This window comes from Carassius carassius, chromosome 2, assembly GCF_963082965.1.
Source record: "Carassius carassius chromosome 2, fCarCar2.1, whole genome shotgun sequence".
In the NCBI taxonomy this organism is placed as follows: Eukaryota; Metazoa; Chordata; class Actinopteri; order Cypriniformes; family Cyprinidae; genus Carassius; species Carassius carassius.
In genome coordinates this window covers 17,098,684-17,121,369 of record NC_081756.1, presented here as the reverse complement: position 1 = coordinate 17,121,369, position 22,686 = coordinate 17,098,684, and the positions used below count along the sequence as shown (strand labels likewise).

Here is a 22,686-nt window from a genome sequence, read left to right as displayed (position 1 = left end):
TCAGTGGGCGCTGCACTGTGTAATACGACACAACGAATCGCTGACACTAAACTTGACCCAGTTTTACCAAAATTAAAAGTTAACAGTTGACTCTTCAGAAGTAGGTGTAGCACACCAGTCTGCCTTCCTGCTACTTTTTCCTCTGCTCCAGAATGTTTTTGTTGGGAAAACACCTTCAACCACACACAATTTTAATGCCCATGTTCAGATGCTGCAGGTTTTAAAGAGAAAGATTTGAAAGATTTAGTTTCACTGCTTTTCTATTTCCAGACACTTTACACGTTACTATAGAGCGGTCCCAGTGGCTTTTAGGAACTCACTGATAGATAAAATCATTAACTTTCCTATATGGATTACGGCAGTCCCTTAAAATATGATTTGCAAAACTTAATAACATTCCTGGCTGAATGTGTACATAAGGGGCAGTTTTCAATTGGTTGTAACACATCTTTTTCCCTATCAGGTGGTGCAAAGAATAAACTCTATCTACTGTACAAAAAGAGGAAAGAAGAGGCTAAAGAATCTTTCGCTTTCAAACATAGAAACTGCATCTCTAAGAGGTATAGAGTTTTACCTTAATGTAATCTCTCAGAATGTACCCCAATTGTTCATGCTCAGACCAAAAATTGTTGTCAGTTGACCATTTGACATTAAACAATGCCTGTTCTCTTGTTTGTAGATGACAACAGCGAGAGTGAAAGTGACTCTGACGACAGGTTTAAAGGTGAGGGATCAGCACATACAGTAAGGCTGAGTGAGCAATGTGTTTGAGTTGAGTGCTGCTCAAAGACTCTGTCCTTTGAGCAAACAACATCACATGACCCTGTGATTTGTCACAAGTTAATGTCAAAACGGGGCACTGTTATGTATATACTTCTATTGTTTTTATTAATAATTTGAATGTAATATTACCGTATTTAGTAATATTTAGAATTAGCTTACATTTTTATTTTTATTAGTTTGTTTTTATATGTTGCCTGTAGTATTGTGCAGATTTTTATTTGTATTCTTTTTTTAAAACGCAGCCCACACTCAGAGGTTACTGAAGCTGCAGTCTATGCTGCGACAGGCACCCAGTTACAGGACTCTGGAGCTGCAGCTGATTGAGTGGCAGGAAAGGGAGCTCTTTGAGTACTTCGTGGTGGTCTCACTGAAGAAAAAGCCCACCAAAAACTCTTATACTCCAGAAGTTACTTACCAGTTTCCTAAGGTGAATATTCTCTATAAAAAGGAGAGATACTGTTTTTGTTTTACAGTTAAGATGCTACTCAGTGGGAAATACATTGATGTTTAGTAACCCTTTATCTGTCTTTTTAGGGTCAGTTCTTACAGAGTTGCTATCAAACAGTTTCCCGATGAAGTCTTGATATATGATGAATAATATAAATATGATATGAATAATCCTGCTTTCTGAATGTCATACATATTTAGTGGGGGTTTTTTTAATTCAGATGGTAGAATGCAGTTGTTTGGATATTTGATAACAGATCTGTTTACTTCTGTTCAAAAGTTTGGGGTCAATAAGAAAAAGATTAATACTTTTATCCTTTACTATTTTTATCAAAGAAACCAGAAAAAAATATATGTATAACGGTTTTCACTAGAATATTAAGCAGCTCCGTTTTCAACATTGGTAATAATAAATGTTTCTTGAGCACCAAATCAGCATATTAGAATGATTTCTGAAAGATCATGTGAAAAGGCTTGAGGAATGGCTGCAGGAAAAAATGGTCACAGAAATAAATTTGATTTTAAAATATATTGAAATATAAAGCAATTGTTTAACTTTTTTTGTAAATAAAAATTTTTTTTTTTTAAATAATTGCAGCCTTAGTAAGCATAAAATACTTTTTTTCTTTAAAAAAAGATCATACTGACCACAAATGTTTGAACAATAATGTAATAATGCAAATTAGAAAAAAGGCTGAAAATACAGCTTTGAGCTCTTATCGTTTGGACGTATTGACAGTAAGTGGCATAAGCAGGAAATCGTTGCCATAGAAATCATGTTTAGTTACAGAGATAGGTCTTTGATTTGCTGAGATTTGTCTTTGTGATTGTGTTCCCTTGAGAAGCTGAAATATGTTGACACTCTGCCCAAAACAGGGTCAACTTGTGATTGTGTTTTTAAACTAGAACAGAGGGCTGATGGTCACATGGGTCGTGGTAGAACTGAAATATTGTCCCCTTGTTTGGCGGAAAAATATTCTGTACATACTTGACAGTTATGAAGGTGTGAAAGGATACTATAATGAGGCTGTGCAAATATATTAGATAGATTCCTTACCAGGTCTTTTCATCTGAACCTCACAGCTAGAGAGACTCACCAAGCAGATGAGGGAAGCTGAACAGAGACTCAAGGCTATCCCACAATTCTGCTTTCCAGATGCCAAAGACTGGAGCCCTGTGTCTGAATACAACAGGTATTACTGTTTTTCTATGTATGCACTGAGTTACAAATTATGGCTGTTGCTGATAAGCCAATAATTATTTTAATGTTACGGCCAATATTTAAAATCTTTACAGTTGTGTCTAAAATGAAAGTAAAACACATTAAAAAAAATCTACTCAGTAAAGTTGGTCATCACAGCATCATAATGTGCAGTATAAAGTATGCAGTATGATATAATTATGCTCTTGATATTAAAATTAAACAGTCAAGATAAAAACATACCTATAATAGTGATGGAAAAAAGAGGAAAAGGCCCCTCTATAATAGGGCTTTGGAAGAGCAGTGCTTTTAAAGCTTTACGTCTTTGCTTCAATCTGCCGCCTTTTAAAATAGCATTGAATGATGACAGGTCATCTAAAAATAGGCAGAAATGAGTGTCCACAATTAAATATCCAATATCATCTGATATATCCAATATTAACTGATATTGATAAAAAAATGTAATGCAATGATGGTTCCGAAATATCATTCATCATAATTTCTATATCTGCATTACCAGCACATTTAAAATACAGCAAATTTTAAAGTACAAAAATAGCACATGTGGCATTAGTCACATTTAGCAGGAAAAAAGACTACCTTCAAGAGCAGTGATAGAGTTTGTTGGAATTGTACTTCCATCAAGACAATTGCAACCAGTAGTTTGGGTCAGAGGAAAAACACTATCACAATCAGTTCATTGAAATGACTGAAAAATGACCATTTCAATTTAAACTTCCACAAGTATTCACGACTAAATAACCCAGCTGTCTGATAAAGTCTTCTTACCACAATGGAAACACCTTAAAAGCAAAGTCATCAGTCTCAAGAGCATTTCCTCTCAAGTGGTTTTAAACAGGTTTTCTGCTTATCACCTGATCTACATGGGGTTTGGGGAATAATGATGGCTGTCTTTGTTTTACTGCAGTGAGACCTTCTCTTTCATGCTCACCGGAGAAGATGGCAGTAGACGCTTTGGGTATTGTAGAAGGCTTCTGGTGAGTCTCTTTCTCACATTATTGAGGCTTTTCTTGCTCCCTTTGTTTTTGTTAGCACAACCATATGTGTATTGTACATTGCATCACACATTGTAATTAAAGGGCAAGCAAATGGATAGAGGTTTTGGTCAGTCACTTGAGTAAGTGTTTGGTTTACTCTCTTTTTTGTGCTCAGAGAGTAACAGATTCTCATTAACGTCTCGTCTGCTTTAATGAGAGTTCCTCAGGAAATGCAAACCATCAAAAGATGTCACTGTATGTAAGATTTGGTCACATATTTGTTCTTTGAGTTTTGTGGTGATTATTGTTTTCAGATGTTGTGATGAGTTGCATTTTATTTGTGAATGTGCAGTTAGGAACGTGCTGCCTTTTCCGTACATTGTTGTTATAAGTTATACATTACTGTATATGTTTTTCATTAAAGTGCATGTTAATGGTAATCTGTGGTTTAAGAATGACATTTTAAAGTGTTTTAAACATCCAAACATTTGTTCTGGAAATAAAAGAAGAGAAATGTGTCATTGATATGTTTATTAATATTTGTCAAAATGACTGCTGTTGCTTTTTTAGAACTTTCCTTTTATAGATGTGACCTTATGTTGTTCAGCTTAAGATTGAGAGTGATTCATTATTGGCTTGTGGGATTTCTTTAGCTTCTATTCTGTCTCAGCTCATTTTTGAGCGTCTGAATGGCCCAGTGGAGAGAAGTGTTGACTTCGTTCCCTGCAGGGATGAAGTCCAGGGGCTGGCATGAGGGCAGCATTCCTGAGGATTTGAACCCAGCTCCACATGCTTGAATTAATCATCCATTTGTAAAAAGTCAGCAGAGGAGAATTGCATACCTAATATGGACAAGAGGAATGGGGATTCTTTGTGTTTGTGTGCTTTGAGAGACACTAACCTGGTTGGATTTCTAGAAAATAGCCAGACTTTCAATTTTTTAGTGAATTGCATGTGACAACTCATTCATTTTGAGGAACTGCACCTGTGTTGTGTTTACACTGGAAGTTCTGTATCCATTTTTAAAACTTACATCCATTTTAGACTCACACTATGCACTATTTCATGTGTTTAACTTAAGGTTAGAATACTAAATACAAATATGGCATAGGAGGAAAACAATTAAAGCCAGGGAGTGATTATTTTAATGGTCCTATCCCCATGGTTAAACAACAGTAAAACAGGCACTATTGTTCATGCAAGTTGTTGATATTTGTAAGTAGCGTCAATAATAAGAAATAATTCTCGAGTACCAAATCAGCACGTTAGAATGATTTCTGAAGGAACATGTGACACTGAAGACTGGATTTGATAGATGCCGCTTTGGATCACAGTAATAAATTACATTTTTAAATGTATTAAAATAATACAAAAACATATTTTAAAATGTAATCATTTTTCACAATAATACTGTGTTTGCTGTATTTAATAAATGCAGTGCTGGTGAGCATAAGACATTTCTTTTAAAACAGTAAAAAGAATCTTACAGTTCCTAAACGTTTTAATTGTCTGCTAGATAATAAAATAAATAAAATAATCTCATAAACTAGAAACCACAATATCATTGATACTCTCATCCACTCAGAATACCCTAGCACCTGCATAGCAACACATTAAAAAACATTCAGAATTTAGCAACAATATAGAAATCCACTGGCAACTATCCACAGCACCCTAGCAATATGCAAGCAACACCAAAATCTGGTTTCTTCTCAATTTTACCGCATGCACATGTGATTTAGTACCTTATACGTTTTACAGAAATTATGTGTTGCATAACCTCAAGTAACTTCATGTGTGTGATTTAATTGCTTGTGTAATCTTTTCCCCACACCTGCAGCCGAGTGGGAAAGGGCCTCGTCTTCCTGAAGTGTATTGTGTCATCAGCCGACTGGGCTGTTTCAACCTATTTTCCAAGGTGAGCTCAGGCTTGCTTACACACACACACACACACACACACACACACTTCCACACTGTCTCTGGCTGTCAGACATGGGCACAGCTGGATCAAGGCTTGTGTTGGCATTGAGGAACATCCAGCTTACATCTGTCTTTCTCTCTGGCCTATTAAACCACTGTTATTTCTTTCATACTCTATGGAAATCTAATCTGCATATTTTTATCAGTCTTGAGAAAAAAATCTAATGTAGTTAAAGGAAACCATGACTTGCTAGTGACAGATTAGAATTCCAGAGACTTCCACACACCTATCTGAAAGGAAAAAAGAAAGAGACCACATGAAATTGATCGCTGTTCTGCAGTGTATAAATCCAGTAAAAGTACAACAATCTACTGAACATGTGAATGCCTTTTAACACTCTGTTTTTCTCCTTCAACTAATTCAGCATTAATTTATTACAGATCCTTGATGAAGTGGAGAGGAGGAGAGGAATTTCAGCTGCTCTGGTGTATCCTTTCATGAGGAGTGTGATGGAATCTCCTTTCCCAGCACCAGGCAAAACAATAAAAGTCAAAACCTTCCTGCCTGGAGCAGGAAATGAGGTTAGATCTATCTATCTATCTATCTATCTATCTATCTATCTATCTATCTATCTATCTATCTATCTATCTATCTATCTATCTATCTATCTATCTATCTATCTATCTATCTATCTATCTATCTATCATCTATCTATCTATCTATCTATCATTGAATCTAAATTTTTCTTTCCAATGAAAAGTTGGGTAACACTGTAGAATAGGGAACTCATATTCACTATTAATAAACTCATATTTTTTCTCAAACTCCTAATTTGCTGCTTATTAATTGTTATGTAGTTGTTAAGTTTGGGTGTGGGGTGGATTAGGGGATCTAAAATATGCTCATCCAGAATAGAACATTAATATGTACTTTATAAATGCTAATAAACAGCCAACATGCTAGTAATATGCATGCTAATAAGCAGCTAGTTAATAGTCAGAACTGGTCCTTAAAATAAAGGGTTACCAAGGTACAATATATTCAATTCAATTCAAAGTTTATTTGAATAGCGCTTTTGATGATACAAATCTTTGCAAAGCAGATTTACAGAAAATTACGTTTCTACAATATTTAGTAGTCACTTATCAGTGGTGACTGTCAGTTTATGTGCATATGGCAGAAATGTACGGAAAAATCAATTAAAGACATAATCAAACAGATGATGAACACTATTAAAAGAAATTATTATATGATGCAATCAAACTGAATTAGGCTAAATTAGGTATTTTTGTTAAGTTGTTTCAGGGTTAGCATCATCTGGGGTCCTCTGAGGGTCAGCATCATCTCTTCTCAGGTTTTCTGGATCCAGACTGGAGCTTATGTAAATCCTAGTTACAAAAAAGAGAAACAAATATAGACATAATTAGCATAGCTGCTGTTCCAACCAAGTAAAATTAATTAGTTTAACCCAAGCTAAAGAATAATAATGCACATTTGATCAGATACAACTGCACTCACAAATTATGAGATGCATTATCTGAATGCTTGGCCAAAGAGATGCGTTTTTAATCTAGATTTAAACAGAGAGAGTGTGTCTGAACCCCGAACATTATCAGGAAGGCTATTCCAGAGTTTGCTATCCTAGGTACTACCAAAGGTCCAACGTTTTGTGACCTTAGGAAGCGTGATAATATTCCACAATATATGCTGGAAATATTTTAATAATTATACAGGAAGTTCAGGAAAATTCATAACATGCTTGCTGGAGAATGATGGCATATACAACAAAACATACTTCATTAATAAATGTCTCTGGTTCTATTGTGCAAAATGTAATAACTTTCTTTGCCTATGAAATGACTTTTTTATGCTGCATGCATGGGGGGAAATAGTAATAAAATAGTCAATAGAAATATTTTCAATTTCCATCTTAACAACATTCATATTGCTCCTTGGATTAATGACCAGTGTTTTGTTTTCCTCAGGTTATTGAGTTACGCAGGCCCATGGACTCCAGACTAGAGCATGTGGACTTTGAAAGTCTGTTCAACTGCCTGAGTGTCCGGCAGGTGGTACGTGTTTTTGCCTCGCTGTTGCTGGAACGAAGAGTCATCTTTGTGGCTGACAAGCTGAGGTGAGACACCCTTGTGTGTTAGCTCGAGTGTCTACATTATCATGCATCTGCACCCTTTGAGATGATGAATATGAACTGTCAAATGCAGGCAGCATATCATCTCATGTAACGCACTCTTCATTCCCATGAGAAAGTCTTTGCTTTTTCAGACCAAACATGGTCAAGCAGTCCTCCCACTCCTCCTCTAAGACAAGCTGACCACTGTGACAACAGCAGTCTGAATGTGGCCTAACAGCAGATGTTCTCAATAACCCCTTTCTTCACTGATGTGCAGTGTCACTTTCAGTTTTCCATCTACTCATTCAGAGCCCGTATAATAACATCTGCTACAAATGAAAGATTTTTTATCTTTTTGGTTCATGGTTTTTCTCCTCCTGTTGGTTGTTGTAGTCTTTGTTTTTCAGGTATGTTCCTTTCCCAGATTCTCAAGTCAGAAACTCAAAAGTTTTGGAAAACACCATTCCTTATTTGTCAGTGACCATTGGGACTCTGAATGGAATACCAAACATAGTATTGGTCCGAATGTTCCAGCCAATACGTCTTGGCATATTTGGTCAGAAAATAGCTGTTTTTGGGCCCAGTTGTGTTTTATTTATCAGGGTTCAACCAGTGCATTTGTTAAATAGCAGCTTTCTACAGCGGTTTTGGTTAAAGGGTGACCCAACGGCTGCTCCATGCAGGCTACTGCTAAATTCATCAGAGGAGGCATTTTTGACACCACCCTCTAACACTGGGCTAAACTCCCAAGGAGTCCCGGCTGGTCTAAATGCAGAAGTGGGTCAGGGCTGAGACAGGGCTCTGGTGCTGTTAGGGACGTTATGGTCCCTGGAGGTTTCAGCACCCCGCTCCGAGCCTTCGGCTTGGTCACGGAAGCCTGTGGCCGGGCATGGGGGGTCATTAGGGAGTAGGTTATTTGTGAAAGCTTAATCTCCACAAATCATCAGCCAGTTCAAACAAACAGCAGCGGGGTATGTGGGGTGGGCAGTTACTGTGAAGGAAGGAATGCACTTCCTGTGTGAGTGACTGCGCGTTTCTCTCCTCTAATCGGTGGCCATATTGTAAAAGGGTGACAGTTGTTACTTAAAAAGTTACACATTTACATGCACTTTAAAAGTTTGATTTCAGACAGATTAAAACAATAAGTTGCCTTTTTTAAAAGTCATGTCCACGCTTTAGTCTGACTGAAATACCAGTCTGGTATTTGTGAACTAAAGTCGAACATAGAATTAGGGATGCTCTGATGATTCATGCCCAATTTCGATTGCCATTTTTTAACAAGCAAATGGGCTGATACCGATTGCAATTTTTTTCTCTTTTTGTTAAAACATGAATCACTATCTGCATTCATAAGCTGCCCCTTCGTGATTCATGTTTTATTATTATTATTTTTTTTTGTTAGTATGAGTGCCAATACTGTTATTTTTATTATCACTATTATCAATGTTATATATTATTATTATTATTGATATTACTATTGCCGTCAACACAACTTATCACCATCCGTAGTATCATTATTTTATTATTACTGTCATTGTTATTACTGATATTACTGTTACCGTCACCACTAAATATTATTATCATTATTATTATACATGCTATTACTAGTTAAATACTATCTAATACTTCTACATATTACTATTATTATTTGTCGTATTTTTTTTTTTTCATTGTTGTTATTATTACTGCTTTTTAATGTTGTTTGTGTTCTGTTGTTGTGTTATGTGTTTACCTTATGTATAATAAAAATAAATAAATAAAATAATAATAATAATAATAATAATAAAACATGAATCACGAAGGGGCAGCTTATGAATGCAGATAGTGCTTGCAATGAGCTATCTTACAACATTTACAAATGGGTTATGAATCTGTAATAATTCATACAATGACAGGCAAATTTTGGTCAAGTGTTTTTATTGAGCTATTCACTATCATAGGCTGCATCCGAAAACTGAAAATTGCTGCCTTCGGAGGTCGCATTACAAGGTAGGAAGGCTTCAGGGCAAGTCCGAAATCAATGTCAGCTTCATTTCCTGTCTCCTGAGATGACTTCATCTGGCCGGTTTTTGAAGGCAGCATAGATGTATCCTTCGCTGCCTTTGATATCCCACAATCCCGTGCGTTCCATTCTGTGACAGTTAAGCCAAAAAATAAAGATGGCGTCTGAAAGTTGCGGTCGGTGGTCAGTTTGTGTGTAAATGTATGTTTCTGAACAACGTTTTCCACTTATGTAATTTCTAGCGAGAAATTAATATTGCAGTAATGAAATATCCACTTAGTTATAACCAAAGCTCTCTATATTTTGCTGTAGATCATTAAACCATTACTCCGCCTCAGAAGCCTGTCCGAAATCCGTTTCATGAGGTGCCTTCGGGAAAAAACGCTGCCTGCAAAGTCATTGACTGATTAGACAGCAAGCCAGCAAGTGGAATTTTATCATCTTTGTCCACTATTTCCCAGTCTCTACTGTAATGTCAGTGTCTACTAATCACTGAATGCACTGAATAAATGTTCCTCATGCCGCAGCAAGGGGTCGGATGTATCACACGTTTGCTTAAAAGGGGGGCTACATTGGTGTTTCATGGATTCAGAGTTGTTCAGTGTTAAAGAGATGGATTTTCATGCTAAACATGGCCAATTCGGATGAGTGGAGAAATCTTATTTCTGGGTGGTACAAGTTTCGGTAGTTTTTTCGATGATGGATCTATGACGTAGACGATGGTGGAACTCCTTATGAGCATTTCTCTTGGGAAAGCACGCCCATGCACATCTCGACCAGAGGAGAGCGAGACCTTGCCCGTGAACACACTTCATCAGGAAATCGTTGGCAGCGCTGCATAGGATTTGTTTGAGAATGTCTCCAAATAAGTGTGTTTTGGATGTGAGAGGAAAGTTTACCACGTTCAGCTTCTCAAAGAACCTAGCGTTACATGGACCGTGGATGCAGTTGCTTTTCTGGGGCAGCAATGGAGTGTAGCAAGTGTTGTTCTTGTAATTTCAGTGATCAATGTTTTATAAACAAGACCAGGTTGACGCTGGATTTGCACATCGTTTGCTATTAAAACATGGTAGAAGACCCCAGTCAGGTAAGTACAACTGCATCAGATTTCTGTCTTTTGTTGGAAATCAGCACATAAGTGAATATATGTTAACACAAATCAGTGTTATAGCTCCGCCCACAGCATGCCTCCAGGAGCTTGGTTTTTCCAGAGAGAATCGGAAGCTGTATTTTTGTTTTGCAGATATGACCAGGCTGGGGACTTTTGGAGATGGGGATTCGTACTGCTCTGTGGGTACTCGGGATTGGCATGAGATTTAAGCATTTTAAGAAACATGCTTGTTGCACATCCTCAGTTGCTTAACTTGAGGTGACGCTTCCCCCTTTGTGATTTTTACAGTATGGTAGATACATAAAATTGGATAATACTGCCATCATATCAGACTGCTGCTGCTAGGGGCGTATGCTTCCCCCTTTACAATCACAGTTGCTTAAGCATTTTAAGAACATACTTGTTGCACATCCTCTATTGCTTAACTTTGGTTGACGCTCCCACCCCCCCCACCTTAATGTGATTTTTCAGCATGTTAGACTTAAATTGAATGATATACAAACTGCCATCGTATTAGGCTGCTGCTGCTGCTAGGGGTGTATGCTTCCCCCATACAGTTCTCTCAAATATTTTGCATAAGCAGCTAAGCAACATGCTTGTTGTATGCTTCTCTCCGAGTTTGGGTGATGCTTCCCCCATAAATATAGTATCAAGCAACATTTCTCATTGCTGGCCATTCAAATTGCATCAGTTGTGTTGGGGAGTTTTGGCATATGGTTGTTTTAGGGGTTTGTCTTGCTGCTCTCCCCGCTCTGTCCAAGCATGGCTGCATGGACAGGCGTGTAGATTGTTGCCCAGAACATAACCATACCGCCAACACTAACTGTATGCAATTATAATTGTCATAAATATACTTGACGGAAGTGGTCCTGATTGAAATACTGGTAGAAATAGGGGGCCTTCAAGTCAAAAAGGTTGAGAACCAGTGCGTTAATCAGACAACAGCTGGTCTCTGCATTATGTGCTTGTTCAATTTTTAACTCATGTGAACGTACTTGGTGTTATTGACCTAGCTTTCCTTTGCCCTCTACTTCTTCCCACATGGTATAACCAATGGTCCAGTTGACAAACTTCTGAATATTTGATTCAGAATAGCAAAACATGTTTATTCTTTGAATCATAGAACAAAAGTAGTGCTATGTAGTTGCTCAAAGTACACTTTTCAAAACCCAATCTTTGTGAATGGGTTTGAATCACACCCATTATCATAATAGATATAGCTCTAGTAACAACATATTATGCTGTTAAGCCAAGTATTGGTATATTCCATGGGCTTGGCTCTGTTCAAAACAGGATAGGTGGATTGATGGGATTTGGTCCAGGCCTAGCTGTGTTGCCCAGCAACCTTAGGTGGATTATGGGCAGTGCTAGACTAAGGTAGAAAATGATCCTTTCACAATCAAGGTCATTGCTGCGGCTCTCTTTGGAAAGACCAGTGCAATCCATTTCCAAAACGATGTCTGCCAACAGTGTATGATGTATTCTTCTGTACCCTATAACACATGCTGCTCAGGATCTGGCAGAAAGAACACTAACTCCATGTTAGGCAATGCTTTCCTTGGGATTTTCCTTGTTTGTTTTAACACTTTCTACACTGTATAGCCACTTTCTGAAGCTTAAACCATGCTATTTATTGTGGCACAGAAAGTAATTGTTCTCGAATCACGAACTTTTCCATTAACTACAGGGAGCTCCTCTTCCCAGACCAGACACTGATATCCAATCAGGCTGCCGAGTGAGTTCCTGTGGGGGGGTAGAGCAGCTATGATTGTTAAAGAAGTAAATACATCACCCAATATTACGTTGAAGTATCCCCAATAATGCATACATTTTTAAACGTGGTATTGAAATTGCTGCTACGGAAATTTCTGTACAATGATATGCATTTTGTTTGATTATAAAACAACAGGACGGAGTTAAATTCTCCAATGTGTTGCCTCGTTTTGCCGTTTCTAAATGACTTCCTTTTCTTGGCTACATTGTGTGTGCAAATTTTGTAGACGTCTACCTGTTATAAGTGACTTTTGTTGTCAAATCAGAGCACAGAAAGGCAGGTGGAAAAATGTTTTGTGTCCCAGACAAGATGAAAAGAAAAGGAGAAGGAAGGCATTTAGGCGAATGTGATACAGTATTGCCAAGTTGGCCAGCGAATTTTGTGTGGCTAGTTTCTGTAGTAAACAAGCCAAAATGCATGAAGATTGAAAAGTTTTTTTCTTTCTTTTTTTCTCTTTTTGTTCTTTTATTATCACAGTGATATGTTTAGTATATTGCATAATGGTGGGAACATAAACTTCACATCAACTTTTGCCTAAACTTGTGTTATTGCTCTTACATCCGCATACCTCATGTCACCACTGGTTAAACATGCAGAAGCTCTTGTTAAATACATAAAATTACTCTCTGAGCTCTTTTTCCAAAAGCCAGCCAGCCATCCAACATTCCCATTATTTTGATACTGAAAGATGCAGTATTGTTGAGAATCTGTCCAGATCAGCTTGGCTGGTTAAATGAAAGCATATGTATTATTGCTCCGATTAGGATCTCAAATTTTCACCCTTAAGCTGCTTCTGTTTTAAATCACTTTCTATTTAAGGCTAACTCTCGTAGCTCACAACAAACATCAGATTCCAGAAGCTGTTGGGTTCTGCTGGATCAGGGTGTTACTTTAATAGCATTTGAATACTATAGTATTTATTAATATTTTCAATGAATTGAAAATTTGTAAGCTATTTTATGTTGCTTTAGTCACTTTTAAAAGATTTAGTTTTTTAAGTATTTCTATTTAGATGTAATTAATTTTTAGTTTAATGTTTCATCTTAAATTAATTTTTTTTCCAGTTAACTGCCAATACAACATTTCTAAGTTAAGGTTTTTCATCTAATATTTATTATTTATTTCATCTTTATTTCAGTTAACAATTTTTTTTTTAACAGTTGTAGTTTTAGTTAACAGGAACAACAATGGTGTGTTAACCCTGTTTGTGTGTTTTTAGACGGTGTGAAAATGACAGTTTTATTTCTAATTCATTAGATTTTTTTTTAAATGTTGCCGTTTGTTAGAGAATTGTGAATTCAGTTTTTATATAAATCTTAGAGGAAGGTTCATTCTTGTTGATTAGTTGCTCAAATGAACTTATGATAGGTCTTTTGATCAAATATACAATATAATAGCTGTTATGTCTTTTTGTTCAGTCAGCTAAAGGATATTTCAGTTGGTTGAGCATGTTTGATATGACTTTGTGTTTGTGTGCATACCAGCTCTGTATGACAGTCCAGATAGGAGTCAATCACAGTAGCTAGCAGCAGTTTTCATCTCAATGCTCTGTGTTGTTTGGCTCCTGGAGGATTCGGGCAGCATAGAGTGGTGTTTGGACTGGTCTAAAGTTCCATCTTAAACTTGATACCTTCCAGGTATCAGCTATCAGAATCTGCCTGTCTCGCCTGTAGCTAGGTTTTTATAATCTGCCTATCTCTGTTCCCAGTGTGAACATGCCAGAATGCAGGATGCATAATCTCTCTCTCACACACACGCACACACACACACATTCAGACACCACCTGAAGTATTTTAAGCACAGGCCATGAAATTGAATATTTTGATTTGATTAAAAATGCTAACTGCTAATTGCATGTGCTTATTTTTGGATATGCAAATTGTTATGAGACCTGGAGTTAATATATTAAAATTAGTATTTTTAAATGTTTAATAAAAGGGGTCATTTATGGGAGTCTGTTTCTGTTATAGGATAAAACAATAAAAAAAATATAATTGCTTAATAACTTTCTCACTATTTTTTTGTTTCTGGTAATTCTTAGGAAATAAGTTAGAATTGCAAAATGTAAATGAAGAATTCTGAGTTTGTATCTCACAATGCAAAGGTTTTTTTTTTTTTTTTTTTTTTCAGAATTCTTAGTTCCACCACAGACTAAAATATAAAAAAGTAATTGCTACTTTTTATTGCACAATTAATTTGTTTTTATACAACACAGTTCAGACCTTTTTTTATCTATGGGTTCAGTCCTGATTTGTTCTAATTAATGGTGGAGTCAGTGTTTTTCCATTGGTTTATTTTCTCGGCCTCTGTATATGTGGGCCCATGTGGTGGATGGGACAAAAAGAGATGAGAACAAGAGAAAGGAGGGTCAGCCACTATCAACAAGCTGAGGACCGTGAGAAGGCCACTGTGCTATTTGTGACTTTGCATTTAGCCTTAGCTGTAACATTTAATTGAGAACGAGCGTGTGTGTGTGGTTACAGTGTGGTAGCCCATCACGATATCATCTTTACCATTTCACCCTGAAGATAAGCTGGACATGCAACATGTTTCACATACAATCGGTAATGTGGCTGATAAACAATCTGAATACAAGCCACACACTTGTGGCTTGATGATTGTCTTGTGGGAACATTTTACTCTTTTTGCTGGAACATTGCTAGTGATTTACTGGTACCTGTAAAGTTTTGTCAACTTTTAAGTAATGAAAATTTGTATTTAATAAAATTTGTACTTAATAAAACAGTAGATTTTTGTTTTAAGTGTATTTCTGTACATGTTTTTTTTTTGTTTATTAATAGAGGAATAAGTCCAATTATTTTCTGTGGTAATTTTGGACACTTTAGCATGTTTAGCGTCTCCCCTTCCCTCTAATGCTGATGCTTTCCATTGCATGGTATGGCACAGTAAGGTTCGGTACGGTTCAAAAGTAAGGTTCACTTTTGGGGGGTTTTCCACTGGGTACAGAACGGTACCTGGTACTTTTTTTTTTAGTACCACTTCGGTTGAGGCTTCCATGTGAACCGTACCATTACCAAAATGTAACGTGTAAACTCTGCTGATAATGGATTGGCAGGAGAGAATCGTCACTACCTGCATCACTCAACTGGCGACACAAACACAAAAGAAGAAGTTTAATAACATGTTTCAAAGAAGTTTCGTTATTGAGGGAGTACAGACATTCCGGTTGCACTTTATTTTACAGTACGTGTACTTACCTGTACTTAAATACACTGTAAGTACACTATATCTAAGAAAGTTCTGGTAATACAACGTAACTACATGGGGTAGGGTTAGGTTTAGGGGTAGGTTCAGGGTTAGTCCCTAGTTATTACATAGTTATTGTAATTACTATAATAAGTACATAGTATGTACATGGGGAACAGGACTGTAAAATAAAGTGCTACCGACATTCCTCTCATTGATATCAGAGGAGTGTATCCAGCGAGAGCTTGATGGGGCGACGCAAAATTAAAAAGTTTTTCACGCGTCGTGGCAGTAGAGGCGGCGCAACAATAACGTCATGTGAATAATTCCGCCCATACTAAAGCAGTACTAAACTGCAGTGGAAATGCAAACCGAGCCATGCCATACCATGCCGAGTTGAGTTGTACCCATAGGTCATACCACACAGTCAGTGTTGGGGAGTAACTAGTTACATGTAACGGCGTTACGTAATTTAATTACAAAATTATTGTAACTGTAATTAGTTACAGTTACTAAGAAAAAATGAGTAATTAAATTACAGTTACTTATGAAATTTTTAATGATTACAAAGGGGATTACATTTGAATATTTACACACATCCACATACAGATTTAACTGATGTCTTTCCCAAATTGCACTGACTATTTTGAGACATACCGTCGTAATAATTTCCGGGATGCGGAAATACAGTTTGGTTCGTAGAATCCAGTCATAAAAACGAAATGCCTAACGCGGACGGAATATGCCACATTTTGGATGACTAAATCAAAAGTAGGTCAGTACACTTGAATCAAAACATGACACGGACTAGTGTCTGTGAATATAAAGCCCCAAAAATGCAATATATGACTCTGTGGAAATCAGGCGCGGACTGGACACCGGGAGAACCGGGACAATTCCCGGTGGCCTGGCAGCCGATTTGGCCCGCTATTTAATATCATTATTGTATAATTGCCTGCCGAATGTACTAAAGCGATCCTTTGTGAATCCGCCATTTGATAATTAAATCTCTAATAAGTCATGAATTGTTAGTCATGACTCGCGCGCTCTCCGTGCCTCCGCCAAACGGTTTGGATCAGACTCAGAGTAATCAATGCGAGAGAGAGAGAGAGAGAGAGAGAGAGAGAGAGAGAGAGAGAATACAGTGGACTGCTGGAGCAGAGAAGCAGAACTCCTGTTCAGGGTTTCAGGTCAGTTTCATCTGTAAAGATGCTTTTTTGTCTTTGTTTTTTTTATTTATTTAATCAAGCAGCAGCACGTTGCTCATCAGTCATCACTCAAAATACTATATAAAGGACATCATTATTATCTGTTGTAATGTTACAGTAGTAATTTAGCTGAAAAAAATTCTGATTTTTTTTATAGGTTTAGGGGGAGCTACGACAGACAACAACACAACCCTTACAAAAATTAACATTTTAATATTTAACTATAAATCCAGAGAAAATGGTTACTATTGTTTAACTCTGATAACCAAAAATGTAAAATTATTTTACAAATGTATTTATTTAAAAATAAATACAAATCCATTTGCAAAAAAAAAAAGGTTATTTTACTTTAATATAGGCTAATAAAAGCATGTTAAACTTTTGTAAGGAAAAAACATGACTCGTGTACAGTATTAGGATTTTTCTATAAAGATATTGTAGTATTGTAGAGTATTGTATTGTAAAGATTAGTTTTGTTCAATCTTGAGTATTAAAGTCACGAGAGAGATGGATAACAGGGCAAAATTAAGAGACTGAAGAGAAAAATGGAAATGAAGGTGCAGTTCAGGAGAGAACTTTTAATTATTTAGCATGTCCCCAAATTAAAGATTTAAACCTTTTTTAATGTCAGGTCCAAACAAAAAATAGTTTTGTCCATGAACAGGTTTGTATGAGTTTGAATTTTCCAGTCTGAATTTTTTCCCAGTCCGCCCCTCCTGTAAATGAATGGCAAAGACATGTTTTCATTTACTACACATAGGTCTACTGAAGCTCGCAGTGTTTTCAACCTCTGCCGCCTCAATATTCCTCATAATTCCTAAAACTGCTCTGTGTCACTTCATGTGCATTTTACTTATTTTAGGAAAACTATCATCATATACAAAGAGACAACAGTTTAAAAAAAACACCAATATTTCAGGAGTTTATTACACAGAATACGTCACATGCTTATTAGATAACTGTATTTAAGTTGATGTATATGCTTTTATTTATTATTCTTTAATTTTCACAAATTTATAAAAGTAATCAAAAAGTACTCAAAAGTAATTAGTTACATTACTTTAATAAAGTAATTGAAAAAGTTACACTACTATTACATTTTAAACAGGGTAACTTGTAATCTGTAACCTATTACATTTCCAAAGTAACCTTCCCAACACTGCACACAGTGGAAAAGCGCCATATTGAAAGCTGTGATGTTCGAGTGCATAAAACACATAATATCATTTCCTTCACCTTAAAATTAGCAAATTCATGGATATTATAAATCAGAAGTTTGGGTTTGGTATTTTATTTTTCTTCATGTTTTTGAATGAATTTGTATGCTCATCAAGGCTGTTTTTTTTTTAAATCAACAATAAATTAAAACAATAATATTGTGAAAAATTATTACAATTTAAAAGAACTGTTTTCTTTTTTAATATATGTATTTTTATTCCTGTGATGACAAAGCTAAATTTTCAGCAGCCATTACTTCAGTCTTCAGTGTCACATGATCCTTAAATTATTCTGATTTCTTATTAGCAGTGCTGTTTAATATATATATTTTTTTATTGAATTGTTTAGGATTTTTTGATGAATACAACTTTTCTAAGAACAGCATTTATTTGATATGTAGCTGTATATATGATTTACTATCAATTGAATGCATCCTTGGTGAATAAAAGTATTAACTTCTAAAAAATCTTATTAACCTCAAACTTTTAAACAGTAGTTCAGTGTAGTGGAAGTGGACCATTTTGAGATGACACTTACCTTCTAACATGTATACATTAGATGGCAGTAATGTATAATGTAAATGCATTGTGTACACCATAACATTTGTGACTCTCCTGTTAAGATAAGAAAATGATCATATCAGTGATACTTACGACCTTTTATCATGTGTTTTTCCACTCTAAGTTATCATTATCTCCAGAGGGCTTTGTGTAACTGGTGTCTTGAATGCCACTGTCACAATGTGAATAATATTACAGGAGATCATTTGAATAGCACTTGTGTGGCGTCTACTGAATGCCGCTGGCTATTTTCTTGTGTTGCTCTCATAATCTCAGATTCCATTGTCCCCTTGCTAAAGCCAAAATAAACTGGAAAGTCTGGGCTCAGTATACTTTTTCCAGAACAGGATTTGCTAAGAAGGTCGGTGAGATTTTGTAAAAGCTAGGTGATCGACTGTGTGCTTTTTTCTTTCCTTACAGTACTCTTTCCAGCTGTGTTCATGCGGTGGTGGCTTTGCTCTACCCGTTCTCCTGGCAGCACACCTTCATCCCTGTGCTGCCTACCTCCATGGTGGACATCGTCTGCTGTCCCACACCCTTTCTAGTCGGTATTCTCTCCAGCTCACTGCCAAAGCTCAAGGAACTACCCGTGGAGGAGGTACTTGATATCTCTTGTCACTAAATCCCAGCTATGCTGTTGTCACCCGTCTTGTTTGTTGTAAGAGGATACTTTGCCAAGTGTGTAGAACATGTGCTTGGCTTTGTACCAGCCTAAATTAAACTGGTTGGTTTGATAAACTGTCATTAGATCGGGGAGAGAACTCATGCAGTCTGTAGATAAATACATAAATTCACAACCTCAAAGATTTACTTTTTAATTTCAAAGATTAAAAAAAAAATTCTAGGTCTTGGAGGCTATAACTCTGCAAGATGATCGTGACTTTGAATTCCTGAGAATATGGTCACACTGGCGGCTCTCCTTAAGAGTTCAGTTTTGCTCTTACTCTAATAAGCTGCCTGAAGATTGAACCCTCGTAACCATTGTAGTAGAATATGGGGCTAAAGTCATTTTCCCAGGTTCTGTATGAGCCTAGATCAGCATTCCTGTTGCCTTTCTCTCCTCTGAACCCTCCCAACCCGGGAGAGTGTTGTTGTTCACAGCTGCCCATAGGACACTGCCAGCTCGGCCACAGGGCACAAGTTTGGCCCTTCCTTAGTGTTGGACATTTAGTGCATTTGTCAGAAGCTGTCTTCAGAACTATTTTCAAATTGCAATCTGGACATTAGTGCATTTGTATAAGGGGTGACTCTTTGCAGTCAAACATCTGGAAGCACACCAAATTCTGGTGCTTGTCATTTTTAACACTGCATTTTTAAATGGACGTCAGGCTCCATCTGTTGTGGATCAGCTTCTGGAAATGACGTAAAAACCTCCCAAAACACAGTTGAATACAGTGTGATTAAACAGAAAAGAGGCCACAAATTGAGATCTGTTTCTCTTTACATTTCAGACTTTAATGGTTGATCTTGGAACGGACCGCTTCATCAGACAGGTTCGTCTCCCCAGTTTGACAAGTTCGACAAACTCTCCCATGGCTCCAGCCCAGCTAATTGTCATGTTGTCATTAAGATCTGAGAACAACCGTAATATAAACAAGCTGGCTGTGTCATGTTATGAATCACGGAGTGTTGTTACAAAGTTAATCTCCATACTCTTTCCTGTACACAGATGGATGACGAGGCCTCTCTATTACCACGCAAACTGCAAGCTGCTCTGGAGCAATCTCTCGAACAGAGGAACGACATCATCAATCAAGACTCCGACAGCGAATCAGATGAAGGTGAAAAGCCTTGCCCATTTGTTTACAATGGTCTAACTATCTGCATACAGTATTTGCTTGTGCATCATGAAACATGCTCTGACTGTAAAGCAGAACATCTGGCTTTACTGTAGTTCATTTCCTATTCCTATTTTATGCACCATGAATATGAAATAAATCTTGGTTTAATATTTTTGTTAATGCCTGAAAAAATATAAATGGCTGTTTTAGTTCCTCAAAGATTTTGAATGCCTGATATCCCCCTATCCACAGAGTGCACCACCTCTTTGAACAGTGTTGTGTCGGAGGCCTTCATCCGCTTTTTCCTGGAAACCGCTGGCCACTATTCGCTGTTTCTTACCCAGGGTGAAAGAGGGGAGCGCATCTTCCAGCGTGAAGCCTTCCGCAAATCAGTGGCCTCCAAGAGCATCCGACGCTTCCTGGGTGTCTTCATGGAGTCTCAGATGTTTGCTGGATTCATCCAGGATAGGGAGATGAGGAAGTGTAGGGCCAAAGGTAAACCATGCTTGGTCAATTAAAGACGTAAAACATGTCCTATTAGCCTCAGGCTCATTATAAGGGTAATTTGAAACCCACACCCAGCATTTTTAATTTGTGGGTCTTCCTGAGATTGGGTGGAGGCAACTGAAAGCTCTTTACTGCCACCCACTGGTGACAAAAAACAATGCTTTTGACAGAAGTGTAAAGTTTACTTTTTATTATTTTTGTTCTGATGAGCATTATTAATATTAATCTACGATCTATTGTTATTACGTAATGAACTGATCTTTTTTGTTTATTTAGTTTGATTATTTTCTTAAACAGGTCTATTTGAGCAGAGGGTGGAACAGTATCTGGAAGAGTTACCAGACACAGAACAGAGTGGAGTCAACAAATTTCTGAAGGGTTTAGGTGAGTATAGCACACAAGTTATGTGACACATGCACTTAATGCTTTTGAACATGCTGCATTTATTTGATCAAAAAGTTAAACAGTAATATTGTTAAATATTATTGCAATTTAAAACTACTGTTTTCTATTTGTATGCATTTTGTAATGTAATTCCTGTGATGGTTAAACTGAATTTTCAGCATCATTAGTCTTCAGTGTCACATATTCCTTCCGAAATCATTTTTATTTGCTGATTTGTTGCTCAAGAAACATCTTATCAGTGTTGAAAACAGTTGTGCGGAAACTGTGATATACTAAGATTCAAATGTCTGGGTTAAGTAAGATTTTAAGTAATTAATACTTTTATTCATCAAGGACGATCAAAAAGTGACAGTAAAGACATAATGTTGCAAAAGATTTTTATTTAAAATAAATGCTTTTGAACTTTCTATTTATGAAGAATCCTAATTTTGGTTCCACCAAAATATTAAGCAGCAAAAACATTTTTCAGCATTGATGATAACAAGAACCTCAATATTTTTAACTGAGAACCAATAATAATTAAGCAGCCTATTAGAATGATTTCTGAAGGATCATGTAACACTAAACACTGAAGTAATGTTCTCTAAAATTAAGGTTTGCCATCACAGGAATAAGCGACATTTTAAAGCATTTGAAATCTTAATTGTTCCAAATGTGTGTACTTAAGTAAGTATTGTTTATGAAAGGGCATCAACAACTTGATGCACCGAAATTTATTTATTTATTCCCCCCTCTCCCCAGGAAATAAAATGAAGTTCCTTCATAAAAAGAACTAAAAACACTTTTTTTGTGAAACCAAAAACTGTGGACGTTTTCTCCGAATGCGACATGTGAAGACCTAACATGGCTAAGTCACGTATGTTAAGATGTGCCTGTTATGTTGACTCTGACATTGATATTTTTGTACATATTTATGGAAGCTGTGCTGTTAATCACATGTAGCTCTGTTGTTACCTTTACTGGTACTTTGTATATGAAACTAGAGAAATAATAGTATGGTACTGAGAGTATAAATGGTTATATTGCAGTATAACCTCCACCCTTACAGATGACTGTGTTGAGCTGGATGAGATGAATGGAAACTTGACAGGTGGATGTACAGTGGCTATGTAGTATTTAATGCTAGAATTTCTCCGTGAACTGTATTTTGTACATTTATTAACACATGAAGAGTATAATTACCTTATTTACTATGTTTAATAAAAACAAGTCAATAAAGGTTTTCTGTTAACATCTCATTCTGGATTAATTAACAGCATTGTTAGAAAATGTTTAGGATCATAGAAGCAGACCCTAGCATGCTGTGTCTATCTGTTCAGAGGAGATATTCCCATCCCTGGCCTTTTCGTGTAGCAACAATGAATAATGCACTGGGAATGTTTTGAAACTTGACACAATTTTGCTACATTAAAGGAACATGCGTATAAAACTC

General features: G+C 36.6%; 1 protein-coding gene across 8 annotated transcripts in view; it reads left to right on the top strand.

Annotated features, from left to right (window-relative positions):
* Nucleotides 1-22,686, top strand: part of LOC132104561 (DENN domain-containing protein 2B-like) — a 62,597-nt gene extending 39,911 nt beyond the window's left edge. For all 8 annotated transcript variants that reach the window (XM_059510135.1, XM_059510161.1, XM_059510145.1 and 5 more), the window contains 14 exons: nucleotides 464-560; nucleotides 680-724; nucleotides 1,026-1,210; nucleotides 2,314-2,423; nucleotides 3,360-3,429; nucleotides 5,270-5,347; nucleotides 5,791-5,931; nucleotides 7,336-7,484; nucleotides 18,982-19,159; nucleotides 20,013-20,054; nucleotides 20,231-20,342; nucleotides 20,595-20,837; nucleotides 21,147-21,233; nucleotides 21,996-22,686. In XM_059510135.1, the coding sequence (XP_059366118.1) occupies nucleotides 464-560; nucleotides 680-724; nucleotides 1,026-1,210; nucleotides 2,314-2,423; nucleotides 3,360-3,429; nucleotides 5,270-5,347; nucleotides 5,791-5,931; nucleotides 7,336-7,484; nucleotides 18,982-19,159; nucleotides 20,013-20,054; nucleotides 20,231-20,342; nucleotides 20,595-20,837; nucleotides 21,147-21,233; nucleotides 21,996-22,030 (1,572 nt within the window). In that variant the 3' untranslated portion in view covers nucleotides 22,031-22,686. The remainder of the gene's footprint in view (nucleotides 1-463; nucleotides 561-679; nucleotides 725-1,025; nucleotides 1,211-2,313; nucleotides 2,424-3,359; nucleotides 3,430-5,269; nucleotides 5,348-5,790; nucleotides 5,932-7,335; nucleotides 7,485-18,981; nucleotides 19,160-20,012; nucleotides 20,055-20,230; nucleotides 20,343-20,594; nucleotides 20,838-21,146; nucleotides 21,234-21,995) is intronic.